This window comes from Mobula birostris, chromosome 9, assembly GCF_030028105.1.
Source record: "Mobula birostris isolate sMobBir1 chromosome 9, sMobBir1.hap1, whole genome shotgun sequence".
NCBI classification, from domain to species: domain Eukaryota; kingdom Metazoa; phylum Chordata; class Chondrichthyes; order Myliobatiformes; family Myliobatidae; genus Mobula; species Mobula birostris.
In genome coordinates, this window is record NC_092378.1 from 126,889,585 (window position 1) to 126,912,335 (window position 22,751).

At 38.9% G+C, this 22,751-nt stretch overlaps 1 protein-coding gene across 2 annotated transcripts; it reads left to right on the top strand.

The window, feature by feature from the left end:
• The first annotated feature begins 7 nt into the window (after positions 1–7).
• LOC140203051 (uncharacterized) lies at positions 8–22,751 on the top strand. Of its 2 annotated transcripts, XM_072268778.1 has the most exons (6): positions 8–106; positions 623–700; positions 13,247–14,438; positions 14,651–14,734; positions 16,827–16,919; positions 20,922–22,751. In XM_072268778.1, exons 3-6 carry the CDS (start codon positions 13,248–13,250, stop codon positions 21,240–21,242), a joined length of 1,689 nt encoding a protein of 562 aa, XP_072124879.1. In that variant the 5' UTR covers positions 8–106; positions 623–700; position 13,247; the 3' UTR covers positions 21,243–22,751. The 2 variants fall into 2 exon arrangements, with proteins under 2 accessions (XP_072124879.1, XP_072124878.1); XM_072268777.1 differs by lacking the exon at positions 623–700 and having other exon boundaries at positions 20,922–22,750.

Consider the following 22,751-nt stretch of genomic DNA (forward strand, 5'->3'; position numbering starts at 1 on the left):
AAGGGACGAGCTTTCATTACCGGGTTATCTGGTACCGTTGTCGTGCACGTGTGTGGCGATTCAAAGCAAGGCCTGCGCTTGTTTTCTCTCACTTGTTGCAACACAGGTGAGAATTATTTAATGTTCACCGTGTCAGGGAAAATTTTACAACTGATTAATTTATCTAGCTGCAAAGTAATTGTTATCAATTAGTTACAGGAAAGTTGGAACTGAGAGAGGAATGGCTTCAGGCTCAAGTTTAAGAATCAACTGCATTGTATTAAAATATCATTTTTTCACACTGGCCTGTAATTATAATGCTTAGAATAATATTTTTTTACTACAATGATTGCTTTGCCCCATTCCACATAGAGTGGTTTTTACAACAAAGCAGTGAAATAAGATTAAATGGATGCATTTCTAAAGAATTTGGCCCTGATTCAAAGGTACAGGTAAAATGTTCAATGTAATTCGATATGTTTAATTGAAAATTAAAATATCTTCAATATTTGGTTTATTTATTTTATGAATATAATAATTTGCATAATTGCAGTTCATATACACCTCACCATTGGAAACTTAAAGCTGCTTTTGGAATTTACATTTTCATAATGTTGTGTACACTCCTATTTCTGTATTGCAGCTGATTTTATAAATGATGCCACTGACATCTAGAAACTAGAAAATAGCATACGGTTCCATGCCACAGCGACTTTAACAGGTAGTCAAACACTGGCTGAGAAATTGGATCATATTGTACATGATTGATGTCCTACATGATACAATGTCCATTTAAAAAAATCAGAACCTGCAGCTTGGTTGAAGAGGCTGTAACGTTCTTCTTTGAGGTCCTCTATGTCTTTTTCTTGGATGATCCCTCGGGATCAAGGATTACTTTTCTTCTGCACCAGTTTTGTGAGTATTGAAGTGACTGAAAAGGCCAGACTCCCGGCACAAATGGGACAGAAGATGCATGACAGGTTAAATGAATAATTTTGAGATGGTAACACTCCTTTTTGCTGTTTACCCTTGGTTTTTGTTTTTTATTTCATTGCAAGGACTTGAGGTTCTTAGTATCTTCATAAATGCCTGTTCTTCATGTCAGAGGCAATGAATTCTCAATGCCAATTTAGTTGCTGTATTTTTTCCAAGTTGGCTTTGAATCTTGAATCCTTGAATATTTTCTTCTGTCCACCTAGTAATCTATTCCCATGGAAGGTGTCAGAGTAGAGTATAGTTTTAAGGTGCTTGGAAGTAGGTATAGAGAGGACGTTGGGTAAGTTTTTCAAACAGAGAGTGGTGGGTGCGTGGAATGCAGTGCCTGTGATGGTGAAAGAGGCACTATCTCTTTAATAAATACGTGGAGTGTAGAAAAATAGAGGGCTATGCAGTAGGGAATCTGTAGGCATTTTCTAGAGTAGGTTACATGGCTGGCACAACGTTGTGGACTGTAGGCACTGTGATGTGCTATAGATGCCTATGTTCTCTGTTCTGTTGAATCTGATTTTAGTCATGTCTTGTCAAATGATTAAGTGTAATTGGGGCTTCAATTATGGGGATGTTGGCCTAGGAATGATGCTGACATTGGTTTACTTATTCTTTCAATGAATTTTTCAGAGTTATTGGTGTATCTTTCTTGTAGGTAGTCCAGGCTACAGAAGAATATGGCAAGGTAGAGATCAGTGCTGCCCTATGATGTGCAATAACTAGGACACAACGGGCTACTTGGATTCCCATTCACACTGGAATAGCCTTTGCCATCCATGGCCCACATTTGCAGAAGCAGAATTTAGCAGCACTTCCGAGGCCTGTTTCTGCAATAACTTAAGCAGAATGGTCTGGGCAGGTCTAAGCCTGACATTGAGAACACAATTTGGGTATATGTCCCCTTAACTTTTTTTTTCTCATTGGCTCTCCTTCTAGTTGGGCAGTCGCAGTATCACTTGGCCCACCACAATTCAACATTCTAACATGTTGAGTAATTCCTGGTCCTTGTTCTTGAACAAAACCAACAATCATTCGGCACATCAATGATTTGGAGTGTAGCAGCTTAAAAAGTTCAGAGTAAATTTATTATCAAAGTACATACAGGTGCAAGAAAAAGTTGTGAACCCTTTGCAGTTACGTGGTTTTCTGTATTAATTACTCAAAAATGTGGTCTAATCTTCATCCAAGTCCCAATAATAGACTAACACAATCTGCATAATCTAACAACACACAAACAATTGTACTTTTCATGTCTTTATTGAACACATTGTTTAATCATTCACAGTCCTGGCTGGAAAAATTATGAGAGCTGTTGTATTTAATAACTGCTAGAACATCCTTTAGCAGGAATAACCTCCACCAAACATTTCCTGTAGCTGCTGATCAGACTTGCACAATGGCAAGGAGGAATTTTAGACCATTCCTCCATAGAAAATTGCATCAGTTCATCAAAATTTCTGGGATACCTTAAATGAACAGCCCTCTTCAGGACATGCCACAGTATCTCAATTGGATTAAGGTCTGGGCTCTGACTTGGCCATTCCAAAACATGATTTTTTTTCTTTTTAATCCATTCTGTTGTTGATTTACTCTTGTGTTTTGGATGATTGTCTTGTTGTATCATCCAACTTCTGTTAAGCTTCAGGTGATGGACTGCTTCCCTGACACTCTCTTTTAAAATGCCTCGATATAATTTTGAATTAGTTGTTCTGTCAATGATTGCAAATTATCCAGGCCCTGAGGCAGCAAAGCAGCCCCAAACCATGATGCTCCTTCCACCATGCTTCACATTTGGGATGAAGTGTTGGTGTGCAGTGTGCCTTTTCCTCCAAACATAGTGGTGTGCATTTCTGCCAAAAATTAAACTTTTGTGTCATCTCTCCACATAACATTGTCCTAGAAGCTTTGTAGAGCATTCAGGTGGTCTTCTGTAAACTTGAGACATGCAGCAAATTTTTTTTTTTTTTTTGGAGAGCGGTGGTTTCCTCCATGGTGTCCTTTGATGACCATTCTTGTTCAGTGTTTTTCTTATAGTGGACTCATGAACAGAACTTGAACAAGTTCTTGGGATTTCTGCAGGTCTTTTGCTGGTACCCTTGGGTTCTTTTTCACTTCCTTTAGCATTGCACATTGTGATCTTGATGTGATCTTTGCAGGACACCCACTCCAAGGGAGAGTAGCAATAGTATTGAATTTCCTCAATTTGTAAACAATTTCTCCTACTGTGGACTGATGAACACCCAGGTCTTTAGAAATGCTTTTGTGGCCTTTTCCAGATTCGCATATCTCTACAATTCTTCTAAGGTCCTCTGAAAGTTGTTTTGATTGAGACATGCTGCATATAAGCTGATCTTCCTTGAGAAGAGTAGGCTCTGTCAGTAACCTAACTGTGTGTCTTTTATTTTTATAGGGCAGGGCACCGCTATAATCCACACATCCAATCTCATCTCATTTATTGGAACACCTGACTCCCAATAGTTTTTGTAGATGGCATTACCCTAGAGGTTCCCATACTTTTTTGAACCTAGACTGTGATTATTTTTAAATGGTGTACTCAGTATTGATGAGAAGTACAATTGTTTGTGTGTTATTTGTTAAGGCAGATGTGTTTGCCTAATATTGTGATTTAGATGAAGATCAGAGTAATTAATGAAGAAAACCAGGTTCATCAACTTGTTCTTGCAACTTGTATACCGTATATTAGCATGAGATTAATTTTCTTGCAATTCACAGGGAAAAAACAATAGAATTTTACAAAAAACAATATTGATAAACACCAATGTGCAAAAGAAGACAAACTCTGCAAATTAAAATAATACCGAGAATGAGTTGTAAGGTGTTCTTAACAGTGAATCAAATAAATATAATACCGAGAATATGAGTTGTAAGGTGTTCTTAACAGTGAATCTCTAGATCAGAACTTATTTCACCTTCTCAGGACCTTGATGGTTGCAGGGTAAAAACTGTTCCTAATCCTACTGACGAGGGAGGGCATGTCCTGGGTGGTGCTTTCTTGTGCAGAGGTCCATGTAAGTGAACTCAATGCTGAGGAAGGCTTTGCCCATGATGGACTGGACTGTATCCTTCTGTAGCCCTTTCTGTTCCTAGGCATTAGTGCTTCTGTACCAGCCTAGATGCGACCCAACCGCTTAAAATACTCCCCACTGTGCACTGACATTTCATTTTCAACATAATTTATAATTCATAGAAATGTTCTTTATAATAATTTCTAATGGCTAGCTTCCCTGTTTCTTCAGAATCAGGTTAATTATCACTTTCTTACATGACATGGAATTTTAAATACAAGAGATTCTGTATATGTTTTCAAATCTTACGCACATAAAATACTGGAGGAACTGCCCAAGTCAGTCAGCATCTGTGGAGGGGAATAACAGTTGATCACAAAGAGAAGAAGATCTGCAGTTGCTGGAAATCCAAGTAAAAACACACAAAATGCTGGAGGAACTCAGTAGGTCAGGCAGCATGTATGGAAAAGAGTAAGCAGTCGACATTTCGAGCTGAGGCCCTTCATCAGGACAGAGAGGGAAGGGTGGAGATGCCTGAATTAAAAGGTGGGGCAAGGGAAAAGAGGCTGGCTAGAAGGTGATAGGTGAAGCCAGATGGGGGGAAAGGTCAAGGGCTAGAGAAGAATGAATCTGATAGCAGAGGATAGAAGAAAGGGAAGGAGGAGGGGACCCACAGGGAAGTAATAACAAGTGGGAAAAAGTAAAAGGTCAGAGTGGGGAATGTGGTTGGCCGGGGGCGGGGGGGGGGTTTGGATTTGTTCACTGGAAGAAGAAATTGAAGAAGATGAAGGTGTTGTACCCTCCAATCTGAGTGTGGCCTCATCTTGACACAAGAGGAGCCCATGAATCGACATGTCGGAATGGGAATGAGAATCAGAATTAAAATGGTTGGCCACTGGGAAGTACCGCTTATAGTGGATGGTGTGGAGGTGCTCGACAAGGCAGCCCCCTAAATTACTATTGGTCTCACCAATGTAGAGGAGGCCGCATTGGGAGCACTGGACACAATAGTTGACCCCAGCAGATTTGCAGGTGAAGTGTTGCCTCAACTGGAAGAACTGTTTGGGGCCCTGAATGGAGGTGAAGGAGAATTTGTATGGGCAGGTGTAGTACTTAGGCCGCTTGCATGGATAAGTGCTGTGAGGGAGATTGGTAGGAAGGGACAAATGGACAAGGGAATCACGGATGAAGTGATGTCTGTGGAAAGCGGTGTTGGGGGGGTGGTAAAGATACGTTTAGTAGTAGCATGTCTATAGAGATGGCGGAAGTTGCGAAAGATAATGTGTTGGATGCGGAGGCTGATGTGGTGGTAGATAAGAATAACAGTTGATGTCTCAGGCCAAGACCTTTCATCAGGACTGGAAAGGAAGGTGGTAGAAGCCTGAATCTTTGTGAAATTCGTTGTTTTATGGCAGTGGTACAGTGCAAGAATTAAAATTATTATAAATTACAAAATAAACAGAACAACTGTCAAAAGGAATGGTGATGACAATGTTCATTAGTTTGTGGACTCTAGAAATATGATTGCGGAGTGGAAGAAGCTGTTTCTGAATTGTTGGCTGTGGATCATCAGGCTCCTGTACCTCCACCTTGATAGTGGTAACAAGATGAGGGCACATTTTGGATGGTGAGGGTCCTTAGTGATGGACGCCACCATCTTGAGGTCTCGCCTCTTAAAGATACATTCGATGGTGGGGAAGATTGTGCCCGTGATAGAGCTGGCTGAATCTGCAACCTTCTGCAGCCTGTTTTGATCCTGTGCATTGATTGTTACTTTATTGATCCCAAAGGAAATTACAATGTCAAAGTAGCATTGTGAGTGCACAGATACATAAATACGTATTCGAAGAGAAGCAAAAAGAATTAAAAAATAAGTTATCTCAAGCAGTGTAACAGGAAGGGGATCATCACTTCCCCAGCTAAAAGTTGACATTATAGAGCCTATGGCTGAGGGTAAGAATGACCTCGTATCGTGCTCTTTGGAGCAGCGCAGTTGTCTAAGTCTATTGCTAAAAGTGCTCCTCTGTTCAGCTAAGGTGGCATGCAGAGGGTGAGAAACATTGTCCAGAACTGTCTGGATTTGCTGTAGGATCCTTTGTTCTACACATCCTCCAGTGTATCCAATTTGACCGCTATAACAGAGCCAGCCTTTCTAATTGGTTTATTCAGCCGGTGGGAACACACATGTTGGTGCCATTGCCATAGCATACCACTGCAGAGAAGATTGTACTAGCGACAACAGACTAGTAGAACATGTGAAGGAGAGGCCTGCATCCTCCAAAGAACCTCAGTCTCCTCAGGAAATAGAGGTGATTGGCCTTTCTTGTACACAGCCTTTGTGTTGGTGCTCCACTCAAATCTGTCATCCAGGTGCTTGTAGGTCCTCACCACATCCACATTCTCACCATCAATAGTAACAGGGAGCAGGCAGGCTTGGTCTTCCTAAAGTCTATCACCATCTCCTTTATCTTACTAATGCTGAGCTGCGGTTGATTCAGCTTCCACCATTTGACAAAGTCCTCCACCAGGGCCCTGTATTTATCCTGGTATGGAGCCTCCATACCAGGATGCAACCAGTCAAAATACTCTCCAACTACAAATTTGTAAGAGTATTTGGTGAGATACCAAATCTTCAAAGTTCAAAGTAAATTTATTATCAAAGTACATGTATGTCACCATATAGGACCCTGAGATTTCTTCATAATTGTACTTGTGTGCTGGGCTCATTACAGGTTCTCCAAAAAATAACACTGAGGAATTTAAAGTTGCCACCACTCTGCACCCCTGACCCTCTGATGAGGACTGGCTCATGGACCTTTGGTTTCCTTCTTCTGAAGTCAATAATCAGCTCCCTGGTCTGATGACATTGAGTAAGAGGTTGTTATGGCACCATCCAACCAGATTTTCCATCTCCCTCCTATCTTTGATTTGGCCTACAACAGTGGTGTTGTCAGCAAATTTGAATATGGTTTTGGGGTTATGCTTTGCTATACAGTCATAAGTGTAAAGCGAGTGGAGCAAGGGGCTAAGCACGCAGCATTGTGGTACACTTGTGCTGATGGAGATTGTGGTGGAGATGTTGCCAGTCCGAACTGACTGGGGTCTGCAAGTGAGGAAATTGGTGATCCAATTGCACAAGGAGGTATTGAGACCCTAGATGTAGAAACTTAGTTTTGAGGGGTGATGGTATTGAATGCTGAGCTGTCGTTGATCAAGAGCATCCTGGTGTATGCATCTTTGCTGAGCAGATATTCCAGGGTTGAGTGAAGGGCAAATGAGATGGCATCTGCTGTGGGCCTGTTGCTCCAGTATGCAAAGTGGAGTGGGTCTAAGTTGCTTTTCAGGCAGGAGTTGATATGTTTTGTCGTTAGTCTCTCAAAGCACTTCATCACTGTGGATGTAACTTTTACTAGATGATAGACATTGAGGCAGGTCACCACATTCTTCTTGGGCACCGGTATAATTGAAGCCTGCTTTGAAGCAGGTGGGTACCTCAGACTGCTGAAGTGGTCAAAGATCTCTGTGAGCACTCCAGCCAGTTGATCAGCACAGGTCTTTAGTACGTGGCCAGGTATTGTGTCTGGGCTGGAAACTTCTCATGGGTCCCCCCTCCTGAAGGCTGTTCGCATATTCGCCTCAGAGACTGAAATCATAGGATCATCGGGGACTGTGGGAGATGGTGACAGTTCTTCCATATTTTTATGGTCAAAGTGAGCAAAAAGGCATTGAGCTTATCTGGAAGCAAAGTGGTAACAGTAACCGAAGGCGGCTATGTACAGTGGGTTTTTTTTGCAACTGACAGGGCAGGTTGTACAAAGTACTTGGAATGCTTAGCTTTATAGAAAATGTGGATTTTATACTACACCTTTCAATAAATTACCGGTTAGGATCTAGTTATGGTAGTATGCCCAAGCCTTTGAACCACACCTTAGAAAGAATGCCATCAGTACAATTAGGATGCAGAGATTGCTGCAGGACTGAAAGATCAAAGTTGGAGAGACTGCTTTCCAGTACAATAGTCAAATGGGTGATTGGTAGAATTGTAATAACTATAATATGTTTTGACAAAAGTAAATCTGGAAAAAAATGTTTCCAATGAGAATAAAATAGGTAAACAGAAATTTTCTGAAATGCTGCATGAAAAAATTGGGGAAATTGGAGCAGAACTTTGAAAAGTACAGCACAAAAGTAGGTCCTCAAGCCCGCATTGTTGTTGTGCCAAACTAATTAAATATCTAACTGAACTAATCCTGACTGCACAAGGTCCATATCCCTCTATAGGTCCTCAAGATGGCGTCAAGCTGTGACCATCATTTAATTGATTTTTAGTTTTTTTTTTGGTTCGTTGGGATAGTTTATCGGACAGAGAGGGGAGTTAGAGGCCAAGTTACAGTTTTAGGGGCAGGGATGTGGAGGAATTAAGGGACATGCAAGAATCTTAAGTCTTGAGTCTTCGCTCCACATTTGAAGGAGAGTGACGCAGATACGGGATACCCTTGAACTGGGCCAGGATGTCTGGCTAACAGCCCAACATGGACAAAGGCTGGTGGGTCCAGAGAGTATGTGAATTGTCAGTGGGTTTTGAGTTGGAGTTCCATATGAGCAGAAGGAACAAGGTCTGATGATCCTCTGGGTTTGCGAATTGGTGAGACCAGAGTTCGAGGCTTAGTGTTCAGATTGCGCCATCAGTGGAGTTCAAGGGCTGGTGACCATTGATCAGCAATCTGGAAATCAAAGTCTGTTGAAATCTCTGCGATTGCACTGGGGTAATCAAAGGCCCAATGTCTGCGTGCCTGTGACTGAATCCAGGATGGCCAGGAGCCGAGGCCAAAGAATACGGACTGCCTTGGGGTTAGAGAACACTGTAAGAGTGTGGGTGGGAGGGAGGAATGGAGCTTGTTTTGCAGCTGTTTTGTTGCTTGTGTCCTATGTTGTTCTACTGAGCATTGTGGGCGTACTATATTGGCGCCAGATTGTGTTGTGGCACTTGTGGGTGACCCCAGCACACCCCTGGTGTGTTGGTTATTAACGCAAACAACACATTTCACTTAACTGTATGTTTCAATGTACACATGATAAAGAAACAAATCTTCAGTCTTGAATCTTGAATTCTCTACACATTCACATGCTTATCTAAAAATCTCTAAATGCCTCTATTTTATTTGCCTCCAATACCATTCCTGGCAGTGCATTCAGATAGCCATTACTCACTGTGAAGAGGGAAAAAAAATGCCCTTCTCACCTTAAACGCATGCCCTCCATGCATTTCACTCTGGGATAAAGATACCTGCTCTCTATATCTGTCTCTCATTATCATATAAACTTATTTTAGGTCTCTACCCAGCCTCAGCCTCTCCAGAGAATGCAAAACAAGTTTGTTCATCCTCCTTACAGAACTTGCTCTCTAATTCAGGTAGCATCTCAGTAATCCTCTTCTGCACTCCATTCAAAACCTCCCATCCATCATATAATATGTGACCAGAATTGAATGCAATACTCCATATGTGGCCTAACCACAGTTTTATAAAGCTGCAAATCAGTGATGACTCAGAAAGCAGAGAATAAACACCATAGAGGTAATAATTTTCAGGGCTGTAGGAAGGTGTTATTAATTGGATGACTGACAGCAGGTCTGAATGGACTCTTGTGCTGTTCCTTCTGTGATTAGGAGAATAGTTTTGTATGTAGGTACTTATAAATATGAACACTGCTGATAAATGGTAGCCTCATAGTGACCTATGACTTTATGCACATTTTTACAGGGTCTTTTTCCTTTAACTTTGAGGTGATTCTAATAGCATATCTTTTCTGTTCATGCTTAATATTATTTAATATAATAATTACTTCACTCTTGTACTGGTTTCCAAACTTCTAGTTTGTCAGATTTTGCTCTATGCATTTCTGAATACTGATGGTGGGTTTCACATTCGTTGGCATTTTTAAAAAAGTTTTCTTTGCAGAAAACTTACGACCTGGATGTTGGGGTAAAAGGGTGGGTTGGCAAGTTTGCAGACGACACAAAGGTTGGTGGTGTTGTAGATAGTGTAGAGGATTGTTGAAGATTACAGAGAGACATTGATAGGTTGCAGAAGTGGGCTGAGAAGTGGCAGATGGAGTTCAACCCGGACAAGTGTGAGGTGGTACACTTTGGAAGGACAAACTCCAAGGCTGAGTACAAAGTAAATGGCAGGATACTTTGTAGTGTGGAGGAGCAGAGGGATCTAGGGGTACGTGTCCACAGATCCCTGAAAGTTGCCTCACAGGTAGATAAGGTAGTTAAGAAAGCTTATGGGGTGTTAGCTTTCATAAGTCGAGGGATAGAGTTTAAGAGTCGCGAGGTAATGATGCAGCTCTATAAAACTCTGGTTAGGCCACACTTGGAGTACTGTGTCCAGTTCTGGTCGCCTCACTATAGGAAGGATATGGAAGCATTGGAAAGGGTACAGAGGAGATTTACCAGGATGCTGTCTGGTTTAGAGAGTATGGATTATGATCAGAGATTAAAGGAGCTAGGGCTTTACTCTTTGGAGAGAAGGAGGATGAGAGGAGACATGATAGAGGTGTACAAGATATTAAAAGGAATAGATAGAGTGGATAGCCAGCGCCTCTTCCCCAGGGCACCACTGTTCAAGACAAGAGGACATGGCTTTAAGGTAAGGGGTGGGAAGTTGAAGGGGGATATTAGAGGAAGGTTTTTTACTCGGAGAGTGGTTGGTGCATGGAATACACTGCCTGAGTCAGTGGTGGAGGCAGATACACGAGTGAAATTTAAGAGACTACTAGACAGGGATATGGAGGAATTTAAGGTGGGGGGTTATATGGGAGGCAGGGTTTGAGGGTCGGCACAACAATGTGGGCCAAAGGGCCTGTACTGTGCTGTACTGTTCTATGATTCTATGAAAAAAAAGCTAGTGTATAAATAATCAAAATTCCTGCTAATGAATCAGAATTTGGTTACAATTATCTGCTCCACTTTTATTTGTTCATTGAGAAACTTGGCAAATGGCCAGCTCAAAATCAAATTAAGGAATTTTCTCACATGTTCATCTTTAAGTTAACAACTATCGACTCCTTTATATTTCAGCAGCTTGTTGTGTTAATTTACATTTAGATTCACTTATCCATTCAGGGCCCCAAACGGTCCTTCCAGATGAGGCAACACTTCATCTGTGAATCTGCTGGGGTCATCTGTTGTGTACGGTGCTCTCGAAAAGGCCTCCTGTACATTGGTGAGACATGTCCTAAATTGGGGGACTGCCCGTCGAGCTCCTCCGCACCATCTGCCACTAGTGGGACTTCCTGGTGACCAAACATTTAAATTCTGATTACCATTCTGATGTGTCGATCTAAGGCCTCCTTTAATGCCAAGATGAGGCCACCCTCAGGGTGGAGGAGCAACACTCTATATTCCCTCTGGGTACCCTCCAATCTGTTGATAGAGTATTCATTTCTCCTAGTGAACAGATGCCCCTCCCTCCTTCGTCTATTCCCCACTCTAACCTTTCACTTTTTCTCACTTGCCTATTACTTCCCCCGGGTCCTCTCCTCCTTCCTTCTACTGTCCACTCTCCTCTTCCATAAGATTCCTTTTTCTTCAGCTCTTGAAGTTTCCCACCCACTTGGCTTCACCTATCACCTCCCAGCTAGCCACTTTCCCCTCCCCCATCTTTTTATTCAGGTATCTCCCCCCACCTTCCTTCTCAGTCCTGAAGAAGGGTCTCGGCACAGAACGTCGACTTTGTACCTTTTCCATAGATACTGCCTGTCCTGCTAAGATCTCTAGCATTTTGTGTGTGTTACTTTGATAACTAGTCCAGCTCGTTCACTGTCTCTGGAAATCTCTTATAATCACTCAGAAGAGCTGATGTGAATATTTGTTCATTGGTTTAGCTTTTATTTAGTATGAAATTACCTTTCTTTTCTCAAAAATCCAGCATAACAGAATGCTTATCCCTATTTTCTGCTTAGAGAAAGGCTATTTATTTTGTCCTGGCCAACTTGAGATTAAGAAAAACAAATCCAGTTTGCTCATTTAACTGATGGCTGCAAAATAATGTTGCAGCTCGATAAAACCCCATTCAGACTACAATTGGAATATTGCATTCAGTATTCCAAGTGTGGTCTGCCAAGAGAAGGATGTGTAAACTTTAGAGAGAATACAGAGATTTACAAAGTGCTGCCTGGATAGGAGAGCATGTCTTAAGTGGACAGGTTGAGCGAGCTACAGCTTTTCTCTTTGGAGCAGAGGATCATAGGCGACTTAATAGAAGTATACAAGATGTTAGGAGTCATAGATTGAGTGGACAGCCAAAGACTTTTCCTAGGGCAGAGGTGGCTAATTTGAGGGGGCATAATTTTAAGGTGATTAAAGGAATGTATAGAGAGGATATCGGAGTTTAGTTTTTATTTTGCACAGAGTGAGATAAGTGTGTGGAATGTGCTGCCACAGGTGGTGTAGAGCCAGAGATATTAAAGACATTTAAGAGACTCTTAGATAGGTACATAAATGATATAAAATTGGAGGGCTATGTGGGAGGGAAGGGTTAGGTTGATTTTGGAATAGGTTAAAAGGTTAGTACAACATCATGGGCCAAATCACCTGAGCTGTGCTGTAATGTTCATTCTGGTAACTCTTCTGAAACCCTTCCAAGGCTTTGAAATGCAGTCGACTTAAACTGCATGTATGAATGAGGTTGAGCCATTGATTATAACTGTTTTCATAACTTTTTCATGTTCTTTTGTGGCTCTTATTTATGTTCATTTTACCTGCTTTCTCATCTTGTCTAATATTTGCAAATGTTTCTGTGAGTTTACTCCCACAGCTCTTTTATCTGTTGAACTATGTATTAGATGTTGCCTGACAATTTTGTGCCACTTTATACTTTTAATAATGCTGAAAGAAAGACACCAATAAATGCTTCTTATGTCCTTGAAAAATATTGCAAGTATTTAATAAAATGTATTTTAAGTACCAAAATGTAGTAATTTTAACATACTGGTGTCTTGATTAAATCAAATGAAATTAATATTAACTCCAGCATATTCCAAAATAATAGTTCATTATGAAGTCAGATATTTTTTGAAAAATGTAAAGAAAATACATTTGCTTCAACACAGAAGATGAAATATTTGTGATCCTGAAATTGTTGAAAGCTATTTGTAGCAGCCTACTGAATATCTGGAATGTGAGAATGATGTGTCTGAAATGATCAAGTTAACCAATTGGAACATTAATGTATTTTGTTTTTTTTTAGAATGCACAAACGCGACATTGAGGCTACTCAATCAAAGTCAGTAAAGAATAAAAAACAAATTGAAATAATTGTTACCGACACTCAGAGAAAAGAATTTAGTGAGAAACATAAATCTGAAGGGAAGAAAAAGAAAAAGCATAAAGTGAAAACTCTTCTAAATGAGGCAAATGAATCGGAACTAGCTTCGTACCCTGAAGAGTGCAGTGATATAAAGTCAGTTAAGAAGAAGAAAAGCAAATCTAAAAGGGCGAAAACTATAGAAGAAGATCAAGGATCCAAGATTGAGAAAAAATTGACAAAGGAAGAGAATCCACCAGAAGGAGAAGTTCAGGAGGATGTATATGGTGGTTTAAAAAAGAAAAAGAAAAAGAAAAAAAAGTGTAAACCAGTTGATGATTCTGACCCACAGAACATTACTGAAGAGAGTAATAGAAAAACATGTGAGGATGAAGCAGGCAGAGTTCAGAATGAAGCCAAACATGTTAAGAGTGTGAGCAAAGATGGTGTCAAACATGTCAATGTGGAAGAAGGCTTAGCTAAAGGTATCAAAACATCAGATGGTACTGCAGATGAAATGACAGAAGAACCTTGTGTTGCTGATGCCAAAAGTATGAAGAAAAAGAAGAAGCGATCTCATATGGAGAATATTGAAACACATGAAACTGAAAAATCACCAAAGAAACAAAAAAAAGACAAACATTCTGGTGAACTCGAAACTGGGTATGACCAATTCAGCCAAGCAGATGTAAGAAAGCAAAAACATAATCAAATGGTAGACAACCATAACAATGAGACAGACAAAAAATTCACAAAAAAGAAGAAGAAAGAAAAGCTACATTCCAAAAGGCATCTGTTGGAACCTGAAGAGTCACACAATGAACATTCATCACTGGAAAATGAGAGGAAAAAGTTGGAAGAAATTGAAAATGTCACTGAATGTAGTACAAAGTCTAAAAAGAAGAAAAGGAAAAGATCCATTACTGCTGAAGGAGAAGAAATTGAAAAAAATGATAAAGAAATAAATAAATGTGACAAAACTAGTAATATTTGCAAATCCCAACACTCCCCTTCAAAGAGGACAAAAGAGGACAAGCAGGAAGCAGCATTAGATGTTCCTAAGGAATCTATAAAAAATAAAAAGAAAATTAAAAAGGGAAAGAAAGACGCCCCACCTGGGACCCAAGCTTTTAAAGTAACGCAAATTAATTTTCTTGTTGCTTAAACTGTAAAGTATTTAAAGGAATTTGTTTTGCCATGAAGCCATGACCTTCTCAAGCAGCAGTTCTGTTTGAAAGCAGCTTAACAGTAATTTGTGTTTTCTTTTACATAAAATTATTTTTATTTGTACCTTTTTGTATATGGATGTGTGATAAAGTGAAATGTTGCTGAATTTTGTTATTTCAGGTAAAAACAGAGCAGTGCGACAGTGATGATTTGCAGATTATATCTGAAAGAAAAGGAAGTTTATTTGAAGTGACAATAGACAAGGTACACAAATGCATTGAACATCTGTTCATTGTAGGAAACAGGCAGAACAGGCTACATAGGCAACAGCATGACTGTATAGGCCTATGATTCATTTTCAGTCGTTCTATATAAACTCGATGGATGGCAATAAACAAAGGAAAATTGATATTTTATTAATAGGAGAAAAGTTATACGCAGAAGATGGGCTTCTAATTATGGTTTCCAGTCAACAAAGTATTATATTTGAAAGTCAAAGTATTTTGGCTGAGCATCAGTCTCAGTAGATCAGGCAACATGTGGAAACAACAACAGTTAATGTTTTAGATTAACGACCTTTTGTCAGAACTGAGGTCATTGACCTGAAACTTTTAACTTTTGTTTCTTGCTCCATAGATGCAGCCTGACCTGCTGAGAATTTCCAACATTTTCCGTTTATAGGTATCTAATATTTGACTTCAGTTGAAGGTATTTTATTGCCAATTCAGCTGCAGTTTTCCTCCAACTGCTTGTTTTAAAATGAGAAGTTATAACTGGCTATATCATCAATGTTAACTATAATCCAGTTTATCTTTGATGAAACACTCTTAACAGAAGTCATTGGGTAGCAATTTGGACTCAGAACCTTAGTTGGTTCTTTTCTTTAAATGAGGCCAAATGAAGCCAAGAGTAGCATTTTGGATACTTTAGACAGAAATCATATCCACACAGGGCATCAAAATTGAGGTCTTCTTGAATGTTTGGCCTAATTACTCATTGGATAAAGCTTCAAAATATTATATATGAATTTAATGTATAAATTACCATACAAGGAAAAGAACTGTTAAATGTGTAACAGTATATTTTAGAAATATACTGTTATTTTTCCAGATTGAAATCATCACAGTGATGGCCATCCAAGATTAGATTAGATTATGAGGAAGATTGTGTACTTCCTTGAAATGAGTTGGCAAGCCTTATAAACAGAACAACGGGGTGGGAAGTATTGCCACCAGGAAGCACTTATTGCTTCTTTTCAGAAGAAGAGAGGAAAATAAGAATTGATGGTAGAATGAAAAGGAAATTGCATTTATGTAATAGAACGTAGGAGAATAAGGGGAGACTTGATAGAGATGCAGGTTTTTTCCACTGAAGTTAGGTGTTACTACAGCTAGAGGTCATAGGTTAAAGGTGAAGGATGAAATATTTAAGGGCAACCTGAGGGGTAACTTCACTTACGAGGTGGTGTGTATGTGGAACGAGCTGCCAGCAGAAGTACTGGAAGCAGGTTCATTTGCAACATTTAGGAGAAGTTTGGCTAGGTACCTGGCTGCTCCTTTAACCATTGTTTGTTTTCACTTCAATATGTTGTTGTTCAATAATATGAAAAAAGTAGGATGTCCATCCTGTCAATCATTGGGAATATTTTGTCAAGGTTCCTGAATGTGATATCCTACAGAGCTTTGAATGTATTTTTAATGATCAGTTAATCATTTATAAAGGGTGTTATTCATAGTTTACTTTTGGATTGAGGAAGAGAAAGAAAGTGCCACAGAAACAGCATCTGGGCGTAGTTAACCCAAGGTTGTCTGTAAACCAAGAGTTTGCTTTATGGACGTCTTCTAAAGGAGGATTGCGTAATTTGGTCACATTCTCTAATTAGATAATCTCCAATACCTTGGAACTGGTACTGGTAATACTTGAGAACCATAATATGAATTTTATTTTCTAACTCCAAAACTATTTCCACATTTCTCAATAGCATCTCTGCGTACATTCAGCTAGAAACTTGTCCCTGGTCATAGGCATTAAGTGCCCAATATGATTATACTCCCGATCCCAAAATTTTACAAGTTATTGAAGCAGAGGTCAATTGGCTGTCACTGCATTTACAAAATGAGACCGAGGATAGAATCCTTACGTCCCACCCCTTAAAATGTTTTTCTTGCCGCACGACTTGAGTGGCAATATTTATCTTTGAAGTTAGCATTCTTTAAAACATTGAATGCAACGTTAACATCAAAATACAGATTGAAGTCTAGGTTATCACCCTTCTAAAACCATGCTTACATTCTTCTTTGCATAATTTGCAAATGTGAAATGGAACATTTTATTCATTTTATATTTTTTATTTTAGGCTAGACGGAAGGCTTTGCAGGAAGAAATTGATCGAGAATCTGGTAAAACAGATACTCCTGAACCAAGAGCTTCTTTTGAAACTAAACCATTAGTAAGTAATTTACCAATTTACAGATTATTTTATGGATTGCTAAAAGAAACCTCTAGCATAGGGATTAATGCAGGAAGTTAACAGTTAGTTGTGAAAACGAACTTCAGGTTAACAATTGGACAATATTTTGAACTCCCCTCTGATTCCTCAGTTTTGAAAGATTCTGCAGTGTTTGATAGTTACAGCAAAATGTCTCCCAATCAAAAGTTAACAAATTTAGTTGTTAGCTTGCAATAATTTTGAGTTTTGCCCTATTTGCTGTTATAAGATTTGGAAAAAAAAGTAGGTACACATTAAATTTTTTGATGCTTTAATTGGCTACAGATTTAATATTTTATGATAACTGCTTACTGAATGAAGAAATGGTTTTCATATTAATATATTCAAACTACATTTTTAAAGTAAGCACACCTTTTAGTGAAATTTATAATTATAAACCATAATTCAGTTTGTGGTTATTAAATCAACTTCACAATAATACATTTGTCACATACTTGCTACTTACTATTAAAAGTCAATGGAATTATTTTGGCTAAATGATCCTATTTCTTGATTTGGCATGGGATCATTAACAAGCCCATTCAGTGCAAATTTTAAATTTTAAATCCAGGAGATAGCATGGGTACTATAGGAAATGGTAGGTTGTAACATTGGTTCAATCATAATTTTGAATTGCATTAATGCAGATCAGCTTTATCATTAACTGTCTTGAATATGGAAATGCTGAATCCAGTTATTGGTGATAACTAGAAACTAGTGGGTCTGCCACCCATATATTCCCTTCCTGATACTTGGCTAATACTTTAGCATCCATTTAGCACTGGCAGCCAAAGACAAATTTCGACCTGAGAAGTCTAAAATATGTGTTTATGTCAGCGTCAGCTAAGTTTTTTTCACTTTGATCACAGAATTTCAACCAAAAATAAATTTTCATCAGGAGAAAATAGAATGCTCAAACTATTTGTGTTTCCTCAACACCTGATATATGATATTGATAGAGGTAAAGGTGGAGTAATTACAGAGGGGGAGTTTTAAGAGGACAGTTTGACAGTTTGCAGTAGAAGAAAAGGAAAAATGTGGAAGCTATTGAATGTGCAAAGAACTAGACCAGTAGAAAAATTACATGGAGCATCAAATTTATTCTACTTTCTTATGATATTCATTTTACATTTATTAATATAATATTCTTTGTATTCCACCAACGAAGAAATAGATACTCATTATGCTCTTTTGTCTTTGGCTTAATGTACATTTTAATAAGAAGAGGTTTTATTATTTAATGGGACATGGGATCACTGAGGTAATTCCAGCATTTATTGTGCATCTCTAAGTATCCTGTATTGACAAGGCATTTAAAAGTCAAACATGTCAGATAACAAGTACAGTATGATTTCTCTGGTTCACACCTGCTAATTCGAACCTTGAATTTGAACTGCAGAACTGTGGAATTGCATAACTGCTATGGTTTATCCAGCTGTTCTGTGAGCAGACACTTTTTAAAATTACATTGGCGTGGATGATATTTCTCTGGCTGACATTTCAAGAAACGGGGGTCACTGTTTAAAAATAAGGTTTCAGCAATTCAGGATAGCATTGACAATAAATTTCTCCATGCAGGAGGAAGAGATTTGTTTGGAAGAGATCTGTGGAGGCTCATTCACTGAGTATGTTCAAGACTAAGAATGATTGAATTTTAGTTATCAAAAATCCAAGGATCTGTGGTTTGTGTGCAAAGAAGTCATTCAGCCATAATCTCATTAGAGAGTGGAGCAATCAGTATGGGCCAACGTGGCCTAGTCTTTGTTATTACTTTTATTTTTATACCCCACAGCAGTAGGTAATAGAATCAGTTCCTGCTTACTAAAGCTGCCAATGTGTGAAGGATTTTTACACTTTTGGAGTGGAACCAGTTGGAATCTGCATTATAGATAAAACTTTATTGATAGTAGAGCATAGGAGACCCAAAAGTCCACTTAAATTTTAAGTTCTGTTCCAGCAAAGATAACCTGGGCCTTTGCCACAGCGAGCTCATTCTATGACAACTCTCCTGCATTTATCCTGTTGGTGGCTGCCTGAAGTTGTCCTTGCTACATAGTCACATCTGCTTGGAATTATGCATTAGAAACTCAAGCTACTAGATGCTTGTGCCTCTTTGCCCAATGAACTACTGCCACTTGGCAGTGGCCATACCATAGATCAAATCCATTATATTTTGTCTGTTTCTAGTTTTGAACATTAAATTGGTGAAGATACCATAAGCCTAATAGAATAGATTTACAGTATGGTGCAAAAGTATTAGTTAGGCACCCTAAATTTTTTTTTACTTAACTTTTGTTTTAGATGTTTATTTTTTGTCTTCTGCATTAGTGTGTCAGTAGAAAAGAGCTCATTTTAGATGTCCAAACATTCATTCTCCAAAAAATTAAATCTTAGAGATTTTCTTGTATTTCGCTAAAGAAAGTAAGTATTAAGTAGTAGTCCAATCCCAACAAGAGAAAATCTGCAGATGCTGGAATTCCAAGCAACACACACTAAATGCTGTAGGAACAGAGAAGGCCTGGCAGCATTTATGAAAAAGAGTAAACAGTTGATGTTTTGGGCCGAGACCCTTCATCAGTCCTGATTAAAATTAAAAACTTGACTTCTTTGTGCCTATTTATCCAGTGCATGATTAAACAAAGATAACAAACGGATGCTAATGACCAATGACATAATGACCTGAATAAACTAAACTGATTAACTGGAACAGAAATGGGTGAAGAAGGAATCAAACTGGGCGAAGAACAACCAAACTAAAAGCTGAGGGTGTGGCAGATGTGGCACTTTAACCTTCAAATCATCAGTTCTTACACCATGGCGAGAGTGAGCATTGCAACAAGACACAAGGTGGTCATCCTGCATCAGAAAGGTCTCTCCCAAGCAGAAATTTTGCGGCAGACAGGAGTTTCAAAGTGTGCTGCCCACACTCTTCTGAAGAAGCACAAAGTAATGGGCAAGGTTGAGGGCCAAAAACACAGTGGGCGGCCACAGAAACCGAGTGCAGCAGATGAGAGATACATCAAACTGACGTCCTTTCTAAATCAGAAGGCGTCCTGTACTTCTATTAAGTGTGAACTCACAGGAACAACTGGAACTCACAGTCCAAAGAAGTCTTGTCAGAAGTGGTCTTCATGGAAGAGTTGTTGGCAAAAAGCCATTCCTCTAAAGTGGAAACAAAGCCAAGAGACTCATCTATGCACAAAAATACAAAGACTGGAGCGCTGAACCATGGCTGCAAGTGTTCTGGACTGATGACAAAATTTGAAATTTTGGCTCAAGCAAGAGGCATTTTGTTCATAGAAGAGCTGGAGAGTGCCACATGGACAAGTGCCTGCAGCTAACAATGAAGCATGATGAAGGTTCCCTGCAGGCTTGGGGCTGCAATTCTGCATATGGGGTTGGTGATCCGGTCAGAATTAATTAAATCCTCAATGCTGAGAAATACAACTATATTTTCATCCATTGCGCAATGCCATCACAGAGGCATCTGATCGGTGCAACTTCTTTCTGCAGCAGGACAATGACACCAATCACATGACCAAGGTCATAAAGAACTATCTTCAACTAAAAGAAGATCAAGAAGTTCTGCAACAGATGGTCTGGCTTCCACAGAGCCCTGATCTCAACATCATTGTCTGGGATTACATAGAGACAGAAGCGAGACAGCCAGAGTGTGCAGAAAACTAGGGCAGGTTCTCTGAGATGCTTGAAAAAACTTACCAGCAGATTTTCTTGTAAAACAAGCAAAGGGCAGTCACAGCAAATATTGATTTGATTTAGTTTTTTGCTATTTACTGCTCTTTAAAGTAAATTTTTAATATTTAAAAACTTTCTGTTTCATTACTTTGAAAGCATCTTAGCTTTACAGATTTTTTTACACTTGAATAAGACTTTTGCTCAGTGCTGTATATATTTGGAATAATGCAGGATTCTCACCTTTTAATATTTTTCCCCCTACTGTAGTGCACCGGTACCCAATGGGACACAGCCACGTTTGAAAGTGTGGATCAGAAAAATAAATTCTTGAGACTTATGGGTGGACTTAAATCTTCTAATCAAACTCAATCAACTGGACATGTTTATGGAAAACCAAACATGGCATTTAACAAGCAAGAAGAAAAAAAACATAACAGTATTCTGCAAAGGGAATTTGATAAAGCATTGAACCTTCGTCAAAATCGAGGAATTGGCCTGGGCTTCCAAGCTTCTCCTGATCATGCTAAAACAAAAACATTTTTTATAGATAAGCACGCCACCAACTCAAAGAAGTTTGACTTAGACTAAAGGTATCAGTGCAGGTTTGTTTCAAAACATAAAGTATTGTATAGTTAATTCATTTTGGAAGAATATGTTGCTCTCCTTCAGGGTTGTTTTCCTGTACAGTAAGGAGTACTTTGTTGTATTACAGTATTGAGTTCAGTTCTTTGCCTTGTCCAACCCAAATCTATTTAACTGTAGTTCAATCTGATTCAGTTTGGCATAGATTTCTTTTCCATATTTGCTTTTACAATTAAAGCTAGGCTAGTTTAGTTTCTCATCATGAATATTTTATCTGGACATTAATCATAAAGCATAAATGCAGCCTAATTTAATGTAGTTTATGATTTATTACAAATTTTGTAGCCTGCATAAAAATGACAGTATGTCATTGTAATGAAAAGAAAGCAAAATCAATAATGGAATTAATGAGTATTTTGCAGTAGATAAATATTCAGTCCAAATAGTTTATGACATCAACCTGTATATGAGCATCAGAATTTGAGTTCTTAATTAATTAAAAGTAAACTTGTATAATAATTTCCCAAACTAGTCTTTTCTAGTCAATTATTCTAAAAAAAACCTAGAAAAGGGATTCAGCCCTGTTTCACTCACATTTTTGCAGTAAGTGGCTGCTCAATGCAACCAAACTAGCAGTGTTAAATTGTGTGCCTAAAGGATTCCTGAATTATGTATGATGCAGTATTGGTTTGGACAACACTATTGGAGGCTGTCTGTTTGAGAATCCCTCTCAGATCTTCATTATTGACTGCAGTCTCCTCAACTTTGATTCTTGCTCCAATATTTAAAGAAACCACTTGGAGTCACTAATAAGTTTTTAAATGTTAACTTGCTTAATGTGTAGACAAGAACAGTCGCAGTGCCTCAATAATAATGTCAGCCCACACTCAGTAACCATTTCTTCAGCCCCAGCACCACTCACCTATTCTCTTTTGTACTTTGATATTTGAATAATCAGTTGGTATTTTGCAGTTCAGCTGAATATGGCTGATAAGACCAAAGCCCATTATAATACTCACTGGAAAGTGTGCTGAACATTTTAAATACCTCTGGCTTAAGTACAACAGTGAAAATACTATGACTTAATTTTTGGCTTTGCTTGGACCATATGTTTCTAGACTTCATTAAAGCCTTGGTTCAAACTTGGATAAAAGAGCTGAATTTCCAAGATCAGATGAGTGTTCTTGACAGCATTTGACTGACTATGGCATTCAAGAAGCTCTTTTTAAAGACATTTGAATTTTGAGATAAACTCCATTTGTTGGAGTTTTTCCTACACAGATGAAGATTCTCAAGGAGATTAATCATCCCGGCCCAGGATATTGCTGTATGAGTTCTTCAGAGCAGGATCATAATCCAGGCAATCTTCCTCTGCTTCATATAGACTTTACTATCATTTGAAGAATGAAGGGGGAATCTCATTGGAAAGGAAGGGAGAAGATACCAGAATAAGAAGGTGGAAGGATGGGATGGAGTATAAGCAGAGAGGTGATAGGGGAAGGTAGGTGGGGGGGG

Excerpts from the sequence above, each read along its gene's own strand:
- LOC140203051 (XM_072268778.1), top strand. The coding sequence starts at position 13,248 with ATGCACAAACGCGACATTGAGGCTACTCAATCAAAGTCAGTAAAGAAT. Across the intron at positions 14,439-14,650 it reads CTGGGACCCAAGCTTTTAAA|GTAAAAACAGAGCAGTGCGA; the intron begins GTAACGCAAATT and ends TTGTTATTTCAG. Across the intron at positions 16,920-20,921 it reads CTTTTGAAACTAAACCATTA|TGCACCGGTACCCAATGGGA; the intron begins GTAAGTAATTTA and ends CCCCTACTGTAG.